At 57.5% G+C, this 23,663-nt stretch overlaps 1 protein-coding gene across 1 annotated transcript in view; it reads right to left on the minus strand.

The window, feature by feature from the left end:
- SHANK1 (SH3 and multiple ankyrin repeat domains 1) overlaps positions 1-23,663 on the minus strand; it is a 59,555-nt gene that overhangs the window by 33,143 nt on the left and 2,749 nt on the right. Inside the window, exons 4-19 of the mRNA XM_033129277.1 lie at positions 22,735-22,843; positions 22,499-22,650; positions 20,666-20,833; positions 20,103-20,219; positions 15,824-15,901; positions 15,532-15,598; positions 14,921-15,251; positions 13,775-13,968; positions 10,406-10,519; positions 10,148-10,223; positions 2,214-2,296; positions 1,883-2,007; positions 1,243-1,378; positions 907-987; positions 353-376; positions 92-160 (exon numbers count right to left, since the gene is read on the minus strand). Coding sequence (XP_032985168.1) covers positions 92-160; positions 353-376; positions 907-987; positions 1,243-1,378; positions 1,883-2,007; positions 2,214-2,296; positions 10,148-10,223; positions 10,406-10,519; positions 13,775-13,968; positions 14,921-15,251; positions 15,532-15,598; positions 15,824-15,901; positions 20,103-20,219; positions 20,666-20,833; positions 22,499-22,650; positions 22,735-22,843 — 1,924 coding nt within the window. The remainder of the gene's footprint in view (positions 1-91; positions 161-352; positions 377-906; positions 988-1,242; positions 1,379-1,882; positions 2,008-2,213; positions 2,297-10,147; positions 10,224-10,405; positions 10,520-13,774; positions 13,969-14,920; positions 15,252-15,531; positions 15,599-15,823; positions 15,902-20,102; positions 20,220-20,665; positions 20,834-22,498; positions 22,651-22,734; positions 22,844-23,663) is intronic.

Genomic DNA, 23,663 nt, shown 5'->3' on the forward strand with positions numbered 1-23,663 from the left:
TGGCGGGAAGAGGGACAGAGTAGTAGCGGCATCCCAGGCAGCGTGGGGTCAGGGGCTGGGCAGCGCGGGCAGCAAGGCTGGGCTGTCTTACTGAGCGCCATCTGATACACGGTCCGCTTTTTCTCCATGCTGGGCACTGGCGCAGGCTGCTGCTCATACTCTGTGGGCAAAGGATGCGGCTGAAACCCAGGGGCTTGCCCGGAGGGCGGGGCGGAGCGGGCTCGGCCCGTGGGCGTGGCCAGCGTGCGTGCGCAAGCGCGAGTGGGGCAGTGAGGGGCCGGGGGCGGGGAGGGGCGAGTCCGCCGGCGGAATCGGGACGGGGTCCCCTCCCGCCAGTCCTGTGCCCACTCACCACTCTTCTTCTTCCAGGGGGAGACTAGCCCGGGGGAGAGGCAGTAGAGGAGTCAAGAGTTAGGACTTCAGGGGGAGGCGAGGGGCCCCCTGTCTGGAACGCCCGCCTCCCTCAGGGCCCCGGGCTGGGGGCAGTCAGCTGCCCGACCCGCCCCTGTCCGGGGAAACCGGACCCTCCAGGTCCACTCAGTCTGGAGGGAGGGGCTCGCCTTCCTTCCTGTTAGTGGGGCTTGGGGGAGCTGGTGGCGGAGAATGGAGAATGGGGTGGAGGAACAGATAGGGGCTAGAAAAGAAACAGGGACCCGCAGAGAGGGACATACAGACCCAGAGAGACCCCGACAGAGAAACAGATACAAGAGGACAGAGGTAAATCGACTCTCAGACGCCTTTTCCCAGCGACACACACGCAGGCCAGAGAGAGTCTGGCCCATGGACGGGGACAGGATGAGGACAGGACCCCTGGTCACTAACAACACTAACAAACTCAAGGGACGGTCCCGCCCCCTGTGCTCCTCTCCCTCCCAGCACCTGGGCCCAGCAGCCCCACAGGCTCACCCATCTCCTCCAGCTCTGAGGTCATGGACTTGGAACGCAGGGAGATGGCTGGGGGCGGGAGCCGCTTAGCCTGCTGCGGTGCTGAAAAGGTGACAGTGGGGGTCAGGCATCAGTACCATGGGGAGAACCCCATCACCCCTCTTCACCATCAAAGTGCTCCCAGAGCTCAGAGAATAGCCACCACCAGCATGCTGAACCCTCCCTGCCTCAGGTTCTCCCCATAAGGGTCATGAACAAGCAGCCTTGGGGAAGGGAACACCCGCCATCGGGGTTTCTGAGGGTCAGTCTGGTGGCAGTGGTGTCCCATGCCTGGCCGCACGCGTGGGGGAGGAGCACCTTTCCTGTGGACAGCCTCGTCCATGTCCGGGTGCCTGGTGACCATCACCACCTTGACCATCAGCGTGTTGCCCCCTTGGCGAATCATGTTCACCACCTGTCGGTGGCCAACCTTCACCACATTCTGCCCATTCACCTGTGGCACAGACACCCCCCAAACCACACCAGGTAGGTGAGGGAGGGGTGCATTCAGCTTCAGAATCCCCAGCAAAGTGGCCTCCTGCCTTCTACTGTAGGCCACTTGTCCCACCCTCTGACCCTCCCCACCACCCCCTTCTCTTGCAAAGCCCCACCGCTCTGTTCTTGTAACTCTCCTGGCCTCAGGGTGGGGCAAGGGGTTAGGCCCACCCTATTCACCCCTCTCTCCCTCCTTGACCCCCTTGCATTAAGGGAGTGTGTGTGTGAGTGCATGCTGGGGGCAGCTCTGTCATCTTTTGAGATACTTCAGAAAGGCCTTCGGATTAAATCCGTGAAGAAAGTAGAGGCTGGGAATCCTGGTGCCAGAGGAGAATCTGGACTTGGGCAGCCATATCCTGGTGTGGATTACAAGGGGCCTTGGGATTTGTCACCAGGGTCCCAAGGGAGAAAGGAGTGTCTGTGGAAGGCGGGCTGGAGGCTGGGGCTGGGGACCAGGCCTCACCTCGATGAGGAAGTCTCCCATTCGCAGTCCGGCGCGCCATGCCACACCACCCTCGTCCACAGACTCCAGGTACTGCAGTGCCGGGAAGGCCGGGGTGGGGGTGAACTCCTCGATGGGGGTCTGCGCTGCAGATGGGAGGAGCCGGCGGGGTCGGGGGCGGGGGTGGAGAGGCCGAGCAGGGGATGGGGCTCAGACCCAAGTCACAGAGGCTTCACGGTAGCTGAGGGACCAGCACCCGGAGGTGGGGTGGTGGGCAGGCTGGGGTCCCTTCCCCTATCCATCCCCCTGGGTCAGACAGCCCTTCTCCCGACCCCTCCCGGCCGGCACTCACCCTTGGCCCCCCGGAGCACGAACCCAAACCCCTCACTGTCCTTCTTCTGCAGCAATACCGTCTTCTCCTTAATGATGTAATCGCTGGAGGGGAGGGGAGGGAGGGGCGGGGGTGGGGCAGGCAGAGAAGGGATCATGGGACACTGAGCCGGCGGGCAACCCAGTGACCTGATCCCCTGCTCCAGGACCATTCACCCCGCCTCCTAGGATCTTCCTCACCCACTCTGGGAAAGAACGTTTGCTCACAGCAGCCCTGACAGGCCTCCCCCGCGAGCCCAGAGCGCCTGCTCTCCCACTCACTCTTTCCTCATTCATCCATCCGTGCACCCATCCACCCATCCATTCAGCAAGCAGTTACCAAGCCCACTGTGCGCCAGGCACAGTGTGAGAGATGGGGAGGGACACCACCACATCACCAGACAGCCTGGCGGGGAGCCCTGCTGGCCACTTCCTGTCTGTGAACTTGAGCCCAGACTTTAACCTCTTGGGTCTCAGTTTCCGCATCTAGAATGGGGGCGGGCGAATGGGGGCGGGCCGGGGCAACAGAAGGCTCTACCCGACAGGATTACCATAGTAGCTTAGGACATGTAGTGTTCAACACAGTGCCCGCCACATCCTGTGCGCTCAGTAGAACTCCTTCGCTGTCTCTGGTCAAGTTAAGTCAAGAGGACACATGTATTTTGATGAACCCCTCCCAAGTCCTTGACTATATATACACTACAGGAATATACTCCAGTAACACCTCCCCAGGTCCCCACGCATATTGTAACATTGCTTATTCTGCAAGGTCCAACATGGTGGCCACTAGCTGCATGTGGCTATTTATATGCAAATTAGTTAAAGATGAAATTGAAAACAATTCAGTCCCTCAGTCTCACTCGCCACATTTCAAAGTGCCCAGTAGCCACGTGAAGCTGGTGGCTGCCATGCTGGACAGTGCAGAAACGGAACATTTCCATCGCCACGGACATTTCTAGTGGACAGCACTGACTTCTGTACTCCCCAGTGTGTCTCAAATGTATCTCCTCCATGCAGTGGGTAGATGGTAGTAAAATGCAACCCCCCTGTGAAGATGGGGATGGCGGCCAGGAAGGCCTCCACAGCCCGCCAGCACAGCCAGGTAATGCTCACACACCCATTAAACACAAACATAACGCATGCATGGCAACACCTGCAAGTGCTCCCTTCGATGTAGTCACCATGGTACCTGAAGATCACAGGTCTCTTCCATTCCAGTCACCCCATATACAGCAGGAATACCCAAACACCCTGGCTCCAACCCCACTTCCTTTGGAATACCCCAGAACACCAAGATCCAGCAGAATGCATGGCCGGCTGCACCCCAGCACCCTGCAGTCACGTCTGCAGCCCGCCCAGTGGACAGGCAGAGCCCCTTCGTATGTTCCGATAACCTCCACCGGCCCCACCACACTCCAGGAATAGCCCAGCATGCTCCCTGTGCGCTCCAATTAGCTACCCCCACAGGTTCGGCAGAACCGCCCTCCAGGAATACTCCAGTATATTTCAGTAACACCCCACACTTCCCAGTATGCTCCAGTAGCTCCCCCCTCCTCGGATCTCAGTGTGTCACCACAACATGCCCCCCGAACACATCCCAGCACACACCAATGGTCGCTAATGTGCTCTCACTGTAGTTCGGCACCCCAGCAACACCACACAAGCACCCCTGTATACTCCCATGAGTCCCCCACGACTTCCACTGTCAAATCCCATACTTTGTGCCACAGCCAGTGTTCTGCACGTGCACCCTGATGCCAGCTCTGCCCAGCCCCCTCACTGTAACACAGTGTGCCCAACAGCACACGTGGACACATCGTGTGCCCCCAGCCACTGCCCTGCTCCCAGCTCACCAGGCCCACACCACACCCATACCCTCCTGATCATATATTCAACCCAGGGAGGGGCCAGCTTGGTAGCTGGGTGGTGGGGGTGTGAGAAGAGTAGGGAGGGGGTTGAAAGGAGGGAGGGAGGGAGGGAAAGAGAGAACAGGGGAGGCGGGAGGCCAAGGAGGCCCAAGCCACCCAAGAATGGACAAGGCCCACAGAAATTGGGGGAGGAGTCGGAGCTCCCTGCTCCTGCCCCTGTCCCGCCTCTGTCCCCCCCCCCCACATACCCGGACAACCTCCTCTAAGGCTACCCCCATGTCCCTTCCAGACCTCCAGCCCCCCCCCCCAGCGGCCAGCAGTGCCCTTCAGTTCTCCTTTATTTCTCATTTACAGCAGTTTCTCTTTCCTTCATTCATGACACAAACCCCTACGTTTCCCACACCTTTCCCCTGCCCCTGGAATCTCTTTCACCCCCACATTATCCTGACACCCCATACATAGGCCCGCCCCAAATACCCCATCCCCCAGTTATAATTCAATAAAACTCCCATATCCACTAAATGCCAAGACGAAGCACTTGCTACGTGTGAGGCAGTATTTGAAGCCTTCACAGCTAAATAACTCAACTGTCCCCCACAGCCAGTCTCTGAAGTAGATATGAGGACTATTTCCACTTTGCAAGTGAGGAAACAGAGACCCACAAAAGTTAAGCAATTTGCCTGAGGTCATACAGTGAATAACATCCTTCAACAATCTCCAAGAAGATACCTGGGCAACCGCAGAAGTAATTCCCTCCACTCACTCCACAGCGCCCAAATGCCCCAGCACAGATACATCTGCCCCAAATTCACCACCATGAGCATCCCTCCAGTGCCTGAAATTTGTCTCAGGCTATGCCATGGCACAATAACAACGGGTGACATTTATTGAACCACCGCTGAATGCCTGACACAGTTCCAAGTACTTTACATTTATTTATTCATTTAGTTCTCCCAATATCCCTGGGGACAACTATTATTGTTCCTATTTTATATATGAGGAAACTGAGGCACAGAGAAATAACTTGCTCAAGATCACACCAGGCTAGAGAAGTGTCAAAGCCAAGACCGAATCCCGACAGGCGACCCCTAGCCCCCGATAACGTCCAAACACCTAGATCATCACAGCACGCCCCTCTGTCCCTCCCTCCCCAATGTCCCCCCATCAGGTTCACGCTCCTGTCTCCTCCCCACTCTTGTGACTTTCTCACCTAGTCCCCAGCTGTACGTGGTGTTTCCTTCACCCCACTACGTTCTCCTTGCACTTCCCAACCGCCCTCCTGACCCTACAGCTTCCTGCGACTCTGTACTCCCTCTCCCTCACTCCTGTGTGTGCCCCCACCCCTCTCTGCACCTTGCTCCCCACTCCTCCATGTCACCCTAACCCACTGTGAGCCCTCACTTCCCAAAGCCCCTTGTCACACCCATGGGGCCATCCCTCCAGCCCCCACTATGCTCTTGCACACACCCACATCCCCTTTCAAACCAAAGTGCCCTCCTCAGACTTCTGTGATGTCTCCCTCCTCTCATGGCCCCTCTCCCCCCTCCCTTGCCCTCATCCCACCCCACATCCTCCTGCCCTTCTGCACGGAACCCCACTGCGTGCCCTACAGTACCCTATGTTCCTTTTATACTCCCGAGTCACCCCCCCACTCTCACCCGTTTAAAGCCTCTTCCTCCTTCCTCATCCTCAATTCACTCCATCACACACCTTTCCACCTCCTGGTACTTGCAACAGCATTTCATTTCCGTTTCCTGCACCCTCTCTCTACACTGCCTAAATCCTCACCCCCAAATCTTCCCCTGTTTTCCTGCATCCCCTCCTTACCCCATTTCTCTGCACACTCCGCGCTCAGGTATTCCCCATTTCCCCAGACTTCCGTATCCCCCACTCTGCCCTGTTCCATTCTCATCCTGACACCCTCCCACCCAGACCCTCTAACCCCACCCCCTGCTCCAGTCTTCACTACCCACGCAGCACCCCATTCATGCTCTGTACTGCTGACTACCTGCCCTGCAGGAACACACACAATGCTCTCCCCCAGGCCATCCCTCAGCGACCCTGAGAAGCCTCTGGAGCTCAGCGGCCAGCTCTTGTTCACTGGATCCCACACACCGAGACTGCAGCAGTGTCCACTCCCCCCACCCCCACGCTGAAGGTCCTTCTCACACACCCAGGATCCCACAGCCCAGAGCCTGCTGCTGTACTTGGCACCCCCTCCAGTACTCAGCCCTTCCCTATGTACCCATCTTCACGGCTGGCACAGAGGCCCCCACGCAGGGAAGCCGGCCCCCTCCCATGCTGAGAAGTGGCACACACAGCAGATGCAGCTCCCCGTGCAGAAGCTCAGCCATGGCTCAGCACACGTGCCCCCACACAGGCACAGACCCCCCTGGGGGCAGGGAGAGTGGCACATGGGGACAGAGACACACAGAGGGACTGGTGAAGGGGGGCTGTGGGAGAGGGGGCAGGCCTGGCACAAGAAGATGGGTGTGGGGAAACAGCCGCAGTGCCTGGGACAGACCCACTCCATCACACACACACACACACACACACACACACGCACACGCACGCACACTCCCCAGACAGCCTCTCTATCACTCCAAGTCACACACAGAGACAGACGCCGTCAAACAGGGATACACAGATGGACGCAGCTGGGGGGTGGGCTGGGAGCCCAGCACCTCTCCATCCCGTGTCTCTGTCTCTCCCTCGCACACACGCACACACACACGCGCGCGGCTGCAGGCAGTCACACACACGCAGGCATATCGACAGAGCCACACTGACACATGCACAGTGACACGCAGCGGAAAAAGAGGAGGGGAGGGGAGCCCGGGGGCGGGATGCGTGTGTAATGGGGGGATGATTGTGAATGGGAGAAAGGGGTATGAATGGGGGGACTTGCCAAGTCCGAGGAGGGGTGTGGGGATATGGGGAGCAGGGGCCTGGGGTGTAGGTGCCTGAGGGAGAACCACTGTGGCTCCCCAAGGGGAGGGCTCCACAGAGGGGGCGGTGAGGGCAGTAGAAAGGGAGGATGGGGTCTGCACCCTAGAGGAGGGTCTGCGTGTAGGGCCTGACGGGGGGCGAGATCTTGGAGGAAGAACTGAGGGGGGCCTAGAAGGGCCGATTCCGGGGCTGAGGTGGGGGGGCCTCGGAAAGCGAGGCCCAAGGAGAGGGATGAGAAGAAGCGTTGAGAAGAGGCCCCGGAAAGATTTTAGTGCTCAGAGGTTAGGGGAGAAGGTCGGGGACCAGCGGCGGGGAAGGGTCGTCACCGCGGGCCGCGCCGCGGGGGGAAAAGGGGCGGCCCGCTCCGTTACCTGTAGATGTACCAGACGCTGCGCCGCCGGGGCCCCAGGGCCGGCCAGCTGGAGGAGAGCGCGGGGGGCGGCTGCGGCAGGGAGCCCCCACTGGGGCCGCCGCCGACCGCAGACAAAGCCATCGCCGCCGCGGCCCCGGGCCGGGTCCCGGTGCCGGCCGCCCCCGCCGCCGCCGCCGCCGCCGCGTCCCCGTCCCCGCTCGGCCGAACCCCCGTGTCCGGGCCCCCAGGCCCCGCCTCATGCTGACCCGCGCCGGGAGGGGGGAGGGGGAGGGGGCGCGCACCCTCCCGCGGGAGGGAGGGCAGGGCCGGGGGCTCACATGCCGGGGGGCGCGGGGGCGCGGGGCGCGGGGTCGGGCCGCCGCGGGAGCGCGAGGACCGCGGACAGCGCCGGCTTCAGCACCGCGGACAGCTCCAGAGGCGGGCGGCGAGCGGCGGGCGGCGGACGCGAGGCTTAACCCCTTGGCGTCCTGCGCCGGGCGGCGGAGGGGGCCGGGCAGAGGGGAGGGGGCCGGGAGGGGAACGCAGGGCCCCCCCTTGGCGGGAGAAGGGGGAGGGGCGAGGCTAGGGGGGAGGAGAAGGGGGAGGCACTTCCGGTCTGGGCCCCCCCTTAACCCCCCTCCCCCATCCAGAGCCCTCCCGCGCAGGTGCAGAGCGAGAGAGCGCGGAGAGGGACGCACATCACACACGATGCCTTGCAACCGCGTGCTGGGACGCGCTGACCGAGCCCCGCTTCCAGGGCGGAGACACCACGGGGAGAGAGGCCCCAGGAGGGGACACACAGCCCACCACCTCAGACTGACATAAAACGCACCCCAACACAGTCTGGAAGGGCCGAAAGGGAAGGCCAGGACATTCAGACTGGGCACCAAGGCAGTGAGAGACACCCCTCCCCCCAAAGAAGCCCAGGCAGAGGGACATACACATACCACAGCTCACACGAGAGCCCCCAGAAGAGGAGCGGGGGCCGCACAGGCCACCAGGGGCTACGCATGGCAGGACCGCACAGCTCCAGCAGGAATGCAGGAGCACAACACTGGAGAGGCCAGGCCACCACAGAAAGGGTCCCGCAGAGCAGGGGGGAGGCAGCAGGAGGAGAGGCTCACACATACCACACACAGAGCAGCACATGCCAGCGGGCACAAGGAGTGGAGAAGAAGGGGAGGAAATGCACTTGACAGGACGGAACTGGGGGAGAAGGAAGAAGGTGAGGGGGAGAGAGGCCCCCCCATACAGCTGGTAGAGCAAGTGACCCCCCAGACCAAGGCCAAAGTGAGACCCACAGAGACATTGACAAAGACAAGCAATGGAGGCTGATGGGGAGACTCAGGTGGGGGGGGCCTCCGTACTCACCCGGTGCCCAGAGCCGGAGACGCGCCAGGCCAATGGTCAAGCGCCTCGGACATTCAGGGCGCGGGGTGGCACCCCAACCCCACCCTCTCTCCCCACATTGTCCTTTCTCTTTCTCTCCACCCGCAACCCATCCCCACTGGCCAGAACACAGACACAGGTTTGGACACATTTAATGGAAGGATGCTACGAACAAGGGGACCCTTCCCTGGATGGGGGAGTAGCAGGGGAGGGTGTCATCTTTGACGCTCGGTTACGACCATCCCGCCACCACAGCCTTGCCCTTCTGGAAGCCCAAGCCCTAGAGCCCTCCCCTCTTGTGCCCCTCTCCCCCAACACCCCAGGCCCTCAATTCCAGATCAATCAGACAGATGCAAATGCATGCACCCAATGTTATGTGCTAATGTGCACACACAGTGACATGCATAGAGAGGGACAGACTTGTGCAAAGACCCACCTGTCCGTATGCGGTAAGCAGACACACTGCCATCTCTAGAAACCCTTGCCCTCATATTCAGACGTACCGATTCAAGGACACACAGATGTGCAGAGCCAGGCACACAATGTGCCCCAATCGTGCAGCCATAAATGACAGCCACAGATGCACACATCTCCACAGAGCGGGACAGACCTCTCGCTGTCACGGGTATATGCACAGGGCTATACATCTAGGGGCCTCCAGCCACACATGCACACAGACAGACACGTGTCATGCGCACCTACGAGACACCCAGGCGAGCACACACTCGGGGAAATCGGACAAGGTGCTGGCCTGTGTAAGACGTTCACTCATGGGAAACTGCAGCTGTAGTCGTGCATACGCACACACCCATCCCCCCAGGCGCCCCTTCCTTCCCGTTATTCAGGCATCCCCTCCCTGCCCCTCCCATCTCACCTCCCTGGGCCAATCCCGTCCATCAAGCTTCCGAAGCAAGTCAGCCAGCAGCCAGGGAGGGGAACGGTGTCAGTGTGCCCTTCTCCCTGCCCCCACCCCACCTGGCAGGGCTCTGCCCACTCCCAGTTTGAGGTATGGGATACATACACTTCCACTGCACATGACTGCACAGAGACGGGGCACATGAAGGAGAGGAGGGCCTCCAGCCAGCCATACACACGAGCTCCCCGGGCATCAACACCTCCCCCCGCAGCATCCACCCCGCTGGTTTTTGGCTACCCCAGAGCTGGGCAGTCCAGGGGCTGCCAAGGCAGATTTGGGATTGGGCTGTGTGGCCTGAAGCTAGCTAGCTCTGCCTTCCCCCACCCCTGGATCAAACTTTAGAGGGAGCAGATGCTAGAAAGGGGGCTTGGAGGTGGTGGAACTATTTAAAAGGTGGAGTGTGAAGGGAGGTGGGGGATACCCAAGGGTGTAAGGACATTTACCTTGGGGCATCAAAGCTGTCGTAGGAGCCCACGGTATAGTGCCGGAAGAGTCTCTTTGCCTTGTCACTGCGGCTTTCTGCAGGGGGACAAGGGATGACCTTGGACCCTCACTCTGGAAACCACAAGCCCACCCCCAGGGCTCCTCCTGGCCCACGCCTTCCCATCTACCTCCCAGCAGTCCACCCGCCTCAGGAGGGGGAAAAGAAGGGACATGAGTACCCTAGGGTAAATTGGGGATAGGCAGAGGTTCCCCATTACCTTGCTTTCCCTCCTGGGAGCGGTTCGCCACCTCTTCCAGGCAGTCAGAGGGGAACCAGCCGATGCGACCTTTGACCTGACCTTCCCAGAAGCCTCCTTCCCCGATGCTAAGCACTAGGTGGGGAGCAGGAACATAGAAACATTTCTACATTTCCATGCTGCCCCCGCCCCCACCACACTCGACTTACGCCTTTTCACAATTCCTACACGTGTCACAGGGCCTGGCCCAAGGGCATCCTTAGGAAATATCCCAGGAAGGGGCAAAGGAGTGGGGGGAGAAGCAAATCATGTCACTCTTGCATTCTAGCTTTTTGAATCCAATGGGGGACATCAAGAGGCACTGGGGAAAAGGACTATGTCCCGTGACATGGTCCCCACAGGTTAGGGACACATCCACAACTGGCCCTCGTCTCCCCTGGTAACCAGTTACAGCTCAGTTCTGTAATTTCGCTCAACCCTCCGAGGCAGAATCCCCCCCAGCCCCCGTGTCCCTGCCCCTGCCATCTCCCAAGTCTCCTTGCCACTTAATCTTCTGTAATTTGCTCCCAGACCCCTCTCTGCGCCTCTCTGCCTCCCCTGCTTCTAGAAGGGAGAAGAGATTAGAATCACCTCTTTCTGTGTCTCCACCACCCATAACTGGAAGCCCCTTCCTGCTGTCTCCACCTTACTGATAGCCTGGCACGTGCTCAGTGCTGCTGTGCTAACACTGCCATTCAAATGTGGACGGCAGAGGCAGCTCATTTTTATCCAACTCTCCCTCCGGACCAGAGCCCTCATGGGCGGGGGGAATCCTTTTATTATCCCCATTTTGCTGATTGGGAAACTGAGGCTTGGAGATCTGAGGTTATTTGCTCAAAGTTATATGGTTTGTAACGGACAGAGCCTGGATTTGAACATAACTCTGGCCATTTCCAGAGTGAATGCTTTTAGTCACTAATGTTTGCTACCTCTCTGTTCAAGCACTTGGCTCAATATAAAGTCTTCCATCTCTCCTGCATTTTCACGACTCTGTCCCCACTCGGCCCTTCACGTACCTCCCTCGCTCAATCCTCATGCCCACCCTGATAGGTAACAACTGACTTCCCATTTTAGAGATGAAGAAGCTAAAGCTACAACAACGAAGTCTCTTGCTCCGAGATGGTTCGAGTCATGCTAGGATTTGAGTTGGGGCCATCTGATGCTTTTCCCTGCAAAAACCACGTGTCTTGAGAGGATCTGGGATATAAAATGGAGAAGGTGCTCAAGGTGAAGGAAGAGCAGGAGCTAGGGTGGCAAAGGGTCTGGGCTCTTGGCTGGCTCTGCCATGCCTGGCTGGGTGGTCTTGGACTCTGTCATTTGTTCGCTGAACAAATATTTATTGAGCGCCCGTCATGAGACAGGCTAGACACTGGGTAGAGCTGCTGGACACAACAAATGTGATTCCTGCTCTCACATTGGTGCCCATTAGAGGCGTAACTCTGTAAGTGACCTCATGATTGGAAATCAAGATCAGCGTTCAAGGGGAAAAGACAGGGTGTCTGGAGAGAGGCCAGATGGGAGCATATACATTGGATGGCAAAGGGGGACCAGGAAAGTGTCCCAGAAGATGTGACCTATAGGCTGAGACCTGAAGGATCCTAGGAGTTGAGAGGCAAAGAAAGGGAAGGAAGGTCATTCAGGCAGAAGGAACAGCATAAGCAAAGAGCCTGATGTGGAAAAGGGCTGGGGGCATTTGAGTACTGGGAGAAAGGACGGGGTCCCAGGAGCCCTGTGAGTGAAGAACAGAAGTGGCATCCGATGAGGTGGGTAGATGGGCAGGGGAGGGCTCTGCAGGCCAGGCTAAGGAACTGAGTTTGGGTCCTGAGAGCAAAGGGAACCTGCTGCCTTCTCTGGCTCTGGTGAAAGTCAGTGACATCATAGATGTGGGCGTGCTTTGAGGCAATGAAGTGTCTCTAAATGGAAGGGAAGGATACAAAAACAGGGCAGTGCGTCCTCCCCCTGCATAGGAGTAGTGGGCTCGGAGTTCAGAAAGACACACAGAAGATACCGCCCTTGGCCCTCGGCCTGCCCAGAAGGGCCCTCACCCTTGGCCTCAGTTTCCATTTCTTCTTTCTCACCCTCCAAATCACAGAGCAACCCCTGACCCATACGTTCTCTCCCTTTCTCTCTCTCCCTCTCTCCCACCCTTCCTTTCTCCTTCCCTCCTTCTCTCTCCCCCCAGCCATACTGCCTTGTTCCCACTGTTAAGTCCTGCATTTGATCATGCATTCATTCACTCGTTCAGTCACCCACTCCGCAGATGTGCATTGAGGTCTCCTGTGTGCAGTCATTAAACTGGACCCTAGCGACCCAGAGACCAATGGCAGGAATTTAGGCAGTGGGGGGACAGATTACAAAACACCCGATTCTCTGATCCCTGCCCCACTTGAACTCTGTCTCCTATGTGAGGACCCCCCCGGATTCCCCAGGTGGCCGGGGTCTCTCTTCTCTAACTGCCTGCTGTGGGGGGCTGCTTCGGATAAGCATGCCTGTACTTATTATGTGCAAAGTACTGTTCGAAGTGCTTCACGTGAGCCAATTCTTTTCATCCTCACAAGGGCCCCGTTTTACAGAGAAGTCAGTGGCCTGCGGTCACCCAGCTAAGATGGAGTGGAGCCAGGATTTGAACCCAGGCAGCCTGGCTCTCAACTGCCCTGTAGCCTAGAGCCAGGCAAAGAATCGCTCACCCGCCTTGGGTTAACTACCATATCTGCAGCGTACTTCCCATCTCCAAAGCACCATCCAGTCCCGCCAAGTCTGCCTGGAGGAGCTACCGGCACTATTTTCCAGATGAAGACAGGAAAACCAAGGTAAGGTGAACCCCTATAACAGCAGCTCCCATGTGGGGAACCCTCAGCAGGGAGCCCGCTTCGCACACCTGCCATCGGTCAGAGCCCCGTAAATTGGGCACCACCTCCTCTCTCTGTTGAGAACACCTGGGAGAGGCAGTAGGTGAAGTCCAGGTGGCTTGACCTCGCACGCAGCACAAGGTAGAGAAGGACTGCGGCTGTGGACAGGGGACCTGGGGCAAGTCGCTGCACCTGCCTGAGGTTCTGCTCCTCCAGCTGTGCGATGGGCTCATGACACCTTCCCACAAGGGCCGTTAGTTGTGAGTGGGCTGAGACCACGCACCCAGAAGTGCCCCGGTGACTGGCGTAGTTTCAGGGTGCCATTCTCCTGATGGCATCATCTCAGTTATACTTTGTGCTCCTCCAGGCAGAAGGGGGCATCTCGGGGCTCTCTGAGGCCTCCAGAGTACATGACATTCTGTTTGTCCTGACTGTCCCTCCCTGAATGATCAGCTCACTTGCCCGCCCTCCTTGCCCTCACCCCGCCCTGCCTGCCCTTTACCTTTGATCTTCTCGCCCTTGCTCAGGGAGATCTCCCCCTCGGCTTGGGCCTGGTAGGACTTCACGGCCATGAAGGATCGTCCGGGCACTGCTGAGTAAAGCTTCCTGCGCCTCCCACGGCTGCCCAGGGAGCCCCCAGGCCCCCCGGAGCCCCCGGTGCCCCCAGTCGGCCCTTCCCGGGGCGTCCCACTGGAGCTGCATACACAGAGGGTATGAGAGGCAGGGGAGAGTGGAAGGAGGGGGCACCTCTGGGAGAATAGGGGTCCTTGGAGGGGCGGGGAGGAGATGGAGCATCAGGGTGGGGGAGGGGGTTGAGTGGGTTCCCAGCTCTGGCATCCTGAGGGTAGGGGGAAGAGGGCATCTGGGGGTTCCCTCTCTCTGCCCACTGCTGCCCCCGAGGCTCCTTCTACGTTTCCTGGCTTCTGGCTCTGCCCCCTGCCAGGGTCCTGCTCCTGCTTGCTCCACCTGAGTTAGCCTCTTGAAGCTGAGCTGTGTCATCCCTCTGCTCAAGAACCTTCAGTGACTCCCAGCTTCCTCCTGGGTTTGGTCCAATTCCCCTGCCCGCCATTCCCAGTCCGCCATGAGCTTCCTCCCTCCCACATCGTTAGGACACGTTGGTCAGCCACAGCCCCCTTCCCCCCTCCTCTGGCCTTCCTGGCCTCTTTACCCCAGAATGCCCTCTCCCATCCTCCCATCGGCCCTAAATGGTCTCTCTGCTCCCCTGGCACCCTCCTCTCCTCCAGCTTCATGTCCAAGCTTGGACTCCTCTCCCTCAGTCCCTCGACAGCTTTTGCCCTGTCCGGCCTCCTCTCCCCTCACCCTGTCATTCTGTCTGTCTTCAGGAGCTAGAACCAACATTACTTTTGGGGTCCACCCCTAGGCCCCTGGCATGGAGCAGGTTCTCAGCTACATTTTAATGCATTTGGGGATGGGTGCAAAACTGTGGCTCACAATATCCCCTTTAGTCAAGGGTCAGGAGAGAGATTTGGAGGCCTGAGAGTGGGACCAAGAAGTTGGATGGATGGAGGACCAGTCATATGTGGGACAGAAGGGAGGTAGCTGGGCTGGCCTGGGGACGATGTGGCTCTGAAGACGGGGTTCGGCTGCACTGGGGTCTGTCTGTGGGACCAGGGCTGAGCCCCCCTACCTGGGCCGTCCACGGGGCTGCCTCTTGGCCTCCTCGGGGTGCCTCCCTCGAGATGGGGAGCGGGCCCGGGCACCCCGGGGGCTGCTGGCACTCCGGAGGGTCCCACTGCTGAGCTTGGTGCTGGGGGCTGAGGGCTGCGACTGGCCCTGGGGCCCTGAGGTAGCGCCAGCGGCCCCGGTGGACGAGGTTCCCGGGGCAGCAAACACCATCCAATCAGGCAGGGCCATGCTGGTGTCACTGTTGGCCCGCAGCAGCGCGGGGGGCACCGTGAGCCCGGCGTTTGGGGGTCCCCGTCGCCGGGCCGCGTACTTGGGGGACTCCTGGAAGGGCACTGAGAGGGCACAGCGGCAGGGGGCAGAAGTAGCAGGGGAGACAGAGGCAGGTGGGGGGCATGTGGGCAAGACACGGTGGGGAGAGGCATGAGGGGAGAAAGATCGAGATGAGCAAGAGTGGGGGGCCTGGAGTCACGCCCCTGCCACTCCTCAGACTTTTGAGGTCTCTCAAGGCTTTTTCGATCCCATCCTGGCCCACAAATCAGGTCTTCTGACTCCCTGATCCTGCCACGCACCCCCAAGTACCCTAGGCTCTCCCTTAGCCCCAGCCCCACTCACCTACATCCTGTTCTCGATGGTTTCGGATCAGCTCCCCCAGCTCAAAATTCCCAGCGATCACTGCCACCTGGAAGGAGGGGTGATAGGAGGTGGGGTGGCCCAGGCACCCGGGAGAGTGGCAGGAAGCACTGTGAAGTGCCTTGCTGGCTGCTCCCTCCACCCCTGTGCCCCCAAACCCGAACCTTCACCCCAGCAACTCCACCCTCCCTGTCTGCCAGCATTCCTAATTGTCCCACCTTCCTTGACCCTCTCTGTTCCTCCTACCCCCACACCAGCCCCAACAGCCCCAGACCTGGAAGGGGGTCTGTCCATTGTTATTCTTCACATCCTTGTTGGCCCCCCGATAGAGGAGGATCCTAGCACAAGTCTCCTGAGGGCCATGGTCGGTGGCAGAGCGTGAAGGGGAAAAAAACCAATGAAGGTCACCACGAGCAGACAGCACTGTGCTAAGAACCTCAGAACAATCTGATCTCAACCTCTCCTGCCAAGGACAGCAGCCACTCACCACGCGTGTGACTCCTGAGCCCTTTCAATGTGGCCAAACTGAGATGTGCTGTGTGAGTGAACGACATACCCGATTCAGCGTGAAAAAAAATTAAATATCTCTAATAATTTTTATGTTGGTTATATGTTAAAATGACACTATTTTGGATACAATGGGTTAAATAAAATTCACGTCACCGGTTTCCTTTTTCCTCTTAAAAAAATGTGACTTCCTGGGACATTTAAAATTCCACATGTGACTGGTGCTGTTCTTATGGGATCGACGTTCACCTAAACCAGGTGCTTCTCATCTCAGCCTCTGCACTACTGACATTTGGGGCGGGGTAATTCCTTGTATCCGGGGCATCTCATGCATTGTAGGATTTTAGTAGCCTCCCTGGACTCTACCACTAGATGCCAGTAGCACTCCCTTCCCCAGTGGTGACAACCAAGAATGGCTGCAGACAGTGACAGATGTCCCCGCTGGAGGGCAGAAACCGCACAGCTGAGGCCCCCTGTGTAAGCCTCACAGAGGACTTACTGCATGCCAGCTGCTCGGCACTTCAGAGGCAAAAGCTCACTGAATCACCCCAAAATTCCATGAGATGGAAATTATCGTCCCTATTTTTCAGATGAGGAAACTAAGCCCTCAAAAGGAGTTCAAACTCACAAAGCTGGTGCATCAGTGCTCACATTCAAACCCAGGTCTGCCTGCTTCCACAGCCTATGCTGTTAATCACACACTCTGCTAGGTCCAGAGGAAGGGGGCAGCTTGGCAGGGATGGCATCCACATCAGATCAATTCCTTACCCATGTCACTCACATGTCACTCTCTCTGTGGATCAAACCCAACGTCCTTGCCATGGCCTGAGAAGCACCATCTGACCTGATCTGCCTGCCCTGCCACCCTCAGCCCCACCAGCTGCATCTTCTACCATCTCCCCTTGCTCCAGCCACACTGGCCTCCTTCGACAGGCCCCAGGGCCTTTGCACTTGCTACTCCCTCTACTTGGAATTCTTTGCCCTGCCATATTCACGTGGCTCACTTTCTCACTTCACTCAGGTTTTTGCTCAAATGCTACCTCTTCAAAGAGGGCTCTCTGACCACCCTGTCAAAAACCCCCTGTTCTGTTCCCCGCTTTATTTTATTTATAACACCTGCTATGTCCCAGGCATAAGCCAGTCTTAGCTCATTTTCTTCATAACACTGTCTTCCTGAAATGACATTTCTATTCTATTTGTCTCTTGAGCATCCCTCTCACGACACTGTTTGTGTCACAGGAGCATAATTCTGTCTGTGGCACCCACGGCCTGGAACAGTGCCTGGCCGATGGGAGCTGTCCAATCACAGGTGCTGAATGAGAGAAGGTGCTCTGCCTTTTGTCTTGGCCTGGCCAAACCCAACCTGGCCCCCAGCTCAGCTCCTCTTCACCTCTCCTGATACTAACCGAACCAGCATTCACCAAGCAACTCCTCGGTCTCACCTTCTCCAAACAACACACCCACCAAGGATGCTTATCCCACACAACACGCTCCGACAGAGCAAATCTGTACCCAAGGTCACACAGCCAGTTAGTAGAGCAGCTAGGACAACCACTGGGCATTCTAATCCTAGTGCTCATCTATCTCCTGTGAATACACAACTCCAATTGCACAAGTCAGCTCACTGGACAGCGAAGTCAGCCCAGTGAGTTTCCTGAGTGTGTGTGTCTGTGTGCACAGGCCATCCCCCCAACTAGACTGTTAACCTCTGCCAGGTGTGTCTTTCATGCCTGCACACCCCCGCCACCATCTTGCCCAGCACACGGCCAGAGCATCAACACCAGCTCTTCATTCTACTCCTCGAGAGCCCTGTATTTACTGGTGTCCTAGCATGTGTCTCACGGTACTGCAATGATTTATTTACACATCTGCCTCTTCACTAGACTGAGAACTCCGTCTCTCCCCCAGGGCAGGTGCCACACTGCATCTGATTCATCTCACATCTGGCACACAGTAGGTGCTCAAGAAATATGCACGGAAAGGATGAGGATGGAGGCTGTGCTGCTGAGTCACTGGGAATTCATTTGCTCAAGTCATTCATTCATTGGTTAAGTCATTCAATCCATCTTGAAGCAAACCTGTTGAATGTTCTGAGTTGGGTGCTGTGAAGTCTTGGGGGAAATCCAAGTGGCTGACCCATTATTCACTCACTCACTCACTCACTCAATCATTCCATAAAGATGCATCTAGGCCTACTATGTGCTGGGGCCTTGGGAAAGAGTGATCGATCAGACTTAGCCCCAGTCGTGATGAACCGACAGACCAGACCGTCATCATCAGGGGCAGACAGGCATGCCAAGAGGCCAGGTGGGCAGAGAGTGAGGAAAACTTTCAGACCCAGTTCTGGGCCTTGGGAAGCTTAAAGTCTGGGAGGAAAGACAAGGGAAGAGAAGTAGAAAAAGACCTCACATGTGCCAAGCATCTATTTGTCAAGCACCTTGCAGAGAGCAGGCAAATATTCACCCACTTGGTTTTTTTTTTAAGGAGGGTGCAGCTCACAGTGGGCCATGCAGGGATCGATCCGGCAACCTTGGTGTTATTAGCACCACGCTCTAACCAACTGAGCTAACTGGCCACCCCTCACCCACTTGTTATGGACACATTTTACAGATGAGAAAGGGGATGAAAGGAGGGGAAACAACTGGCCCATCTGTTTCACTAAGAGTAATCGTTCCTGCTGTCTGATTCTTCACAGTAAATTTTCCCTGTTCAAATTAATGGTATGGTTTCCATCTCCTGACTGATAATAGTTATGATAATGATAATAATAATTATTATTATAGCTGCCTTCGAGGGATGAGCACTTAATATACATGATCTTTCATCCCTTCAATCAGCTGATGTCATTTCCATTTCAGAGAGAGGATGGAGCCTTAGAGAGGGGGCAGGGCTAGTTTGGGGGGCCCTAGGCTGCCCACAGGCCAGGCCCACAGGAGGTAGAGTCAGGGAGCAGGAAAGACAGAAGCACCAGGAGGGGAAGTGACAGGCACTGCATTGGTTGAGTTTGACAAACACTGAGTTCTCCCTCTGCAGGCGCCAAGCAGGCTGCTTGCTGCCACAAGGCAGCATGTGGCGACCTGCCACATCCCCCGCACTGCAAGTTCTGATGAGGCAAAAGGGGCTGGGGCTATTCTGGAAGCCTTCCTGGAAGAGGGAAGAAGGGGCTGATGACCGAGCAGCAGTGGGCCAAGTCCTGTCCTCCCAAGTCCCCACCACAATTCTCTAAGGACAGGGAGCTGTGGGAAGTGGGTGGGGAGACTGAGGCTCTGAGGGGGCTGGCCTGCTTAGGATCGTCTGTCGTACAGGTAGCAAGGGGCCAGGGTCATCAGGCTGAAAGCCACAGGCCTTGCCAACCCAACCAGCCACGACAGAACATGGGAGCCGGCATGTGAGACTCCCTGCGAGCTCTTTCCTGCTCACCTCCACTCCTGAAGTGGGGACCGTCCCCCCAGTCCTGAATTGCTGCAATTTGCAACACACTCTTGTCCCCTTCAGGGGGCTGTGGTTTGGCCTTTCTCTGTCCTTTGCAGTGGCGCCCAGCAGGTGCTCCCCTGGCGCCGGAATGAAGACTTGCAGGGAAATAGGACTCTGGAGCACCGTTCCCTTCTGGTAATGCTCCCAACTATCTCCCCTCAGGTTTTTCGCCCAGGCCATGCCTCCTGCCTGGAACACGTGTTCTCCTCTCTTTCTACTCGTCTGACTACTGCTCATCTTAGCACAGGTGGCGTTCCTCCAGAGCCACCTCCATCCCAGCCCCAAGCCCAAGCCCAGATTTGGGCTCTCACAGGGACCTGGATTCCCTGTGACCTCCCTCTGAACACTGGATTGCAATGGCACGTATGTCCCCTGCTGGAGGGTCTGTCCTTCTTGCTTGCTACTTGGTCCTCAGCACCCAACTCTGAGCCTGACACAGGGAAGATGTTCAGTCAATACTTGTTGAATGCATGAATGAATGAATGAATGAATGAATGAATGAATGAAACAGTGAGGGAGCAGAGAGTGCAGGGAGGCTGGGAGGCTGGAGTCAGGAGAAGGGCCAGGCAGACCTTATTGTAGAGGGCACAGATGTGCAGGGCCGTGTTCCCCGAGGCGTTCTGGGCTCCAGGCTCAGCCCCGTAGAAGAGAAGGTGCTCCAGGTGCTGAGAATGACCCCGCTGGCAGGCCTGGGGACGACAAGGAGCCGAGGAGGCTGGGTCAGACCCTCCTGACCGGGGCATCTGTCTGCATCCTTCGCCTCGAGGTCAGGAAGCCTTGTATCCACCTCCCCTTCTCCTTGCAGCCCCTGCTCCTGTTTAGAGACCCAGGTTGTCAGCTTCACAAGTCATTCCAAGACCTGGGTGTCTGGTCTGGCCCCTCGAGAGGCCTAAGAGGCTATCCCCACCCATCTCAGGGACCAAGGTGTCCCGTCCCCCAGTCCATGCCCCTTAAGCTTCCAGTGTTGACTCTCTCATCTTTTTTGGGGGGGACCATGAACTCTCACACCCACCCTCTGTGAGGCCCCCACCATCTGGAACCCCAACCCTTAGACCAAGGTCCCTGATCCCTGTACCCCTTGGAGTCCAGGCACCCCCACCCAGCCCCAATCCCCTCCTGGCCAAGTGGGGAGCACCTGGTGGATCTCCTGCCAGCCGTTCTCGTCAGCTATGCCCAGCTGGGCCCTATTGTACAGAAGCAGCTCGCAGCAGCGGGGGTCACCCCCCACCATAGCCGTATGAAACAGAGGGGTCAGCCCCCGGCGGTCCTTGTAGTTGGGGGAGCCCCCAAGGTCCAGGAGTGCCTAGACAAGACAGATGACAATCACAAGAGCACCATCTCTTTCTGAAGAGCCGATGGGGCACACTAGCCAATGCCATGTTGCCCTTGTGTGACCTTGAGTCTGGCCCTTCCGCTCCCTGGGTCTCTCTAAGCCTCTCCCATCCCCTGTGAACAAGGAGGGGATTGGGACGAGGCCTCCAGAGGCCCCTCCCACTCTGACATCCTGCCCACCCTTCCCCTGAGGTTGACATTAGATGAGCCATTGAAGGAGCTCAGTACCTCAGTGCCCACCTACCCAGTGGGGTGGTTGTAGGGACAAATAAGAGAACCGAGTCTGGACACAGGAGGCTCCTGGTCAAGTGGGAGGTGTTATTAGGACCAAGATCCCAAAGATGGGGCACAGAAGGAGGCCTGGGAAAGGGCAAGCTCGGGTTAAGGCAAGTTGGGCTAGCCTCACTGGGGCCGGGGGCTTGGGGGCAGGGAGCGATCCCACTTAAGGAACAGTTCTGCGCACAGAAGGCTGGTGGCCTCGAGTATTATTAGGAGAGAGTGTTGGCGGTGGCCCTGTGTGAGGACAGCCTACAGCAGTGCTGTCCAACAGAACATTCCACTGTGATGGAAACAGTCTACAACTTCACCATCCAACATGGCAGCCACACGTGGGCTGCTGAGCTCTTGAATGTAGCTAGTGAGCCCAAGAAACGGAAGTTCTGATTTTAGCTCATTTTAATCAATTCAAATCTAAACAGCCCCATGTGACTAGTGGCTACTGGATTGGAGAACATAGTTCTGGAGGCCTGAGGTGGGGTGTGAACGAGATGTAGGTCTGGGGGAGGGCAGCGCATTGGGGGTCCATAAAGAGAGTCTGCCGATTCCAGGGCATAAAGCAGGTCTCTGTGGCTGGCGCCTGACTGCATTTAGGGTCCTTCAAGAAAGGGTTGGAGAAGGGGAAGGAGGGTCCATTCAGCTGGGGCCTCTGTGAATCAGGGTGTTTATCCACAGCCACGAGGCAGTTTATCCTGACCTGTACGTGAGGAGGGATCAAGTGCCCTTGGCTGGGGCGGTGGGAGAAAGGAAGAGTATTTGAAAATGAAACTAGGCGAGCCAACTTCGTGTATGTATTTTGTAGGTATATGAGGTCTATCCATTGGGGAGGAGAGGGCGGTATTTGCATTAGAGAAGGGGGCGTGTGTTTGGAGGAGTGAACACTAGGCTGGGGAGGGTAGGCAAGGGGCTGTGCTGGGAAGCACTGCGGCCCGTGTCTGGGGATGCACGCCGAGGCGCTGTGTCGGCGGGGTACATATGGAGGAGGGTCTCTAGCTGCATTTTAGGGGACACTAGGAGACTAGGAGGGTCTACACCTCAGCGAGACAGAGGTAGGGGTTCACAGTGAGCTGGGTCAGAGGGAATGCAGGACAGCAAGTGTCTGGGCTTGAGGAGAGTAATGTCATTTACCTGGGCATAGGGGAAAGGGCCGTGTGACCATCAGCTACAGCTGTTTGTGAGCCGGGGAGAGTGGGTGACCTGGGGTGTGAGGAGGGTCTCAGGTTCAGTCGGAGGAGTGACAGTGCAGGAGAGGAAGAGGGAGGGCCTGGGGCAATTCACACAGTGTAGTCTGTGCGGGAAACACGGCAATTAGGGGGCGTCTCAGATCTAGGGGAGGGTCCTGGGGGAGGCGGCACCTCACCGTAAGAGCGAGGCAGTGCCGGGCACACGCAGCCTTGTGCAGGGCTGTCATGCCATCCCGGGCCCGGAAGTCGATGTGAGCTCCACCCAGGCACAAGGTTCGAATCACCTCTACGGAGCCTTCAGTCTGGGCAGCCAGCGTCAGGGGGGTCTCTGAGGGGTGGGACAGGCCAGTCACGTGCAGTCCCCAGGCCTCATGCTGGGTGCTGCCACCCACTTCCCCAGCCCCTTCCCTACCTCCTGAATCTGAGTCGTGGTAATTGGGGTCCAGCCCCTTGTCCAGCAGCCGTGCCACCTTGTCGGAGGTCCCCAGCTGCACATACTCCAGGAATTTCTTCAGCCCCGTCTGAGCCACGGACAAGAGAGAGAAGACAGGCATGTCAGGGAGCCGGGGACAAAGGCTGGGGTCTCAAGCCCTGCTGTCCCGTGGAAATGCACAGTGAGCCACATATGACATCAAAAAGTCCCCAGTAGCCACTTTTGTAAAAAAGGAAGGGGAACTGTCAATAGTGTTGAAATTCACTTTAATGACATATCTCTTTTTCACCTGCTATGTCCACCATTTCGATCGGTAATCCATATGAAATTTATTAAGGAGCTATTTTACCTTTGGAGGGGGGGCGGGGTACTGAATCTTTGAAATTTGGCCTGCATTTCAGACTCACAGTGTGCTCAGCTTGGAAACTGGCCACACTGCAAGTACTCAGAAGCTATGTGTGGCTGGTGGCTCCCACCGTGGGCACTGCAGGTCTGGAGGAACGGAACATTTGGGGAGGACAGAAACCAATGCATGGCAGAGGTGGTGAGGAGGAACCAGGGGGATTTTTCCCAAGTGTCCAGAATCCTTCACTTTACTGCTGACCAAAACAGCTCCCTGGCTTCCTTCTGGCTCCTAGGGAACCAAGAGAGACACAGGGACCTATGATCCAAGGACTAGAGAAGAGATGTGGCTGGGGAAGGGGACACCCTTGGATCTAGTAGAGATTTAGGCCATGGGGTTGGGGAAGCTGCCAGGTGTCTATGAAACAGCCCCAGGCAGAGGGACACTGGATGGCAGAGTCCAGGCTAAGAGGCGTGAGCGGTCCTGTGTGGACATGGGGGATCCAGGAGATGAGACGGGCAAGTTCAAGAATGAAGCAAGTGGGAGTCAAGTGCAAGTGGTGTGG

This window comes from Rhinolophus ferrumequinum, chromosome 15 (assembly GCF_004115265.2).
Source record: "Rhinolophus ferrumequinum isolate MPI-CBG mRhiFer1 chromosome 15, mRhiFer1_v1.p, whole genome shotgun sequence".
Classification (NCBI taxonomy): Eukaryota; Metazoa; Chordata; class Mammalia; order Chiroptera; family Rhinolophidae; genus Rhinolophus; species Rhinolophus ferrumequinum.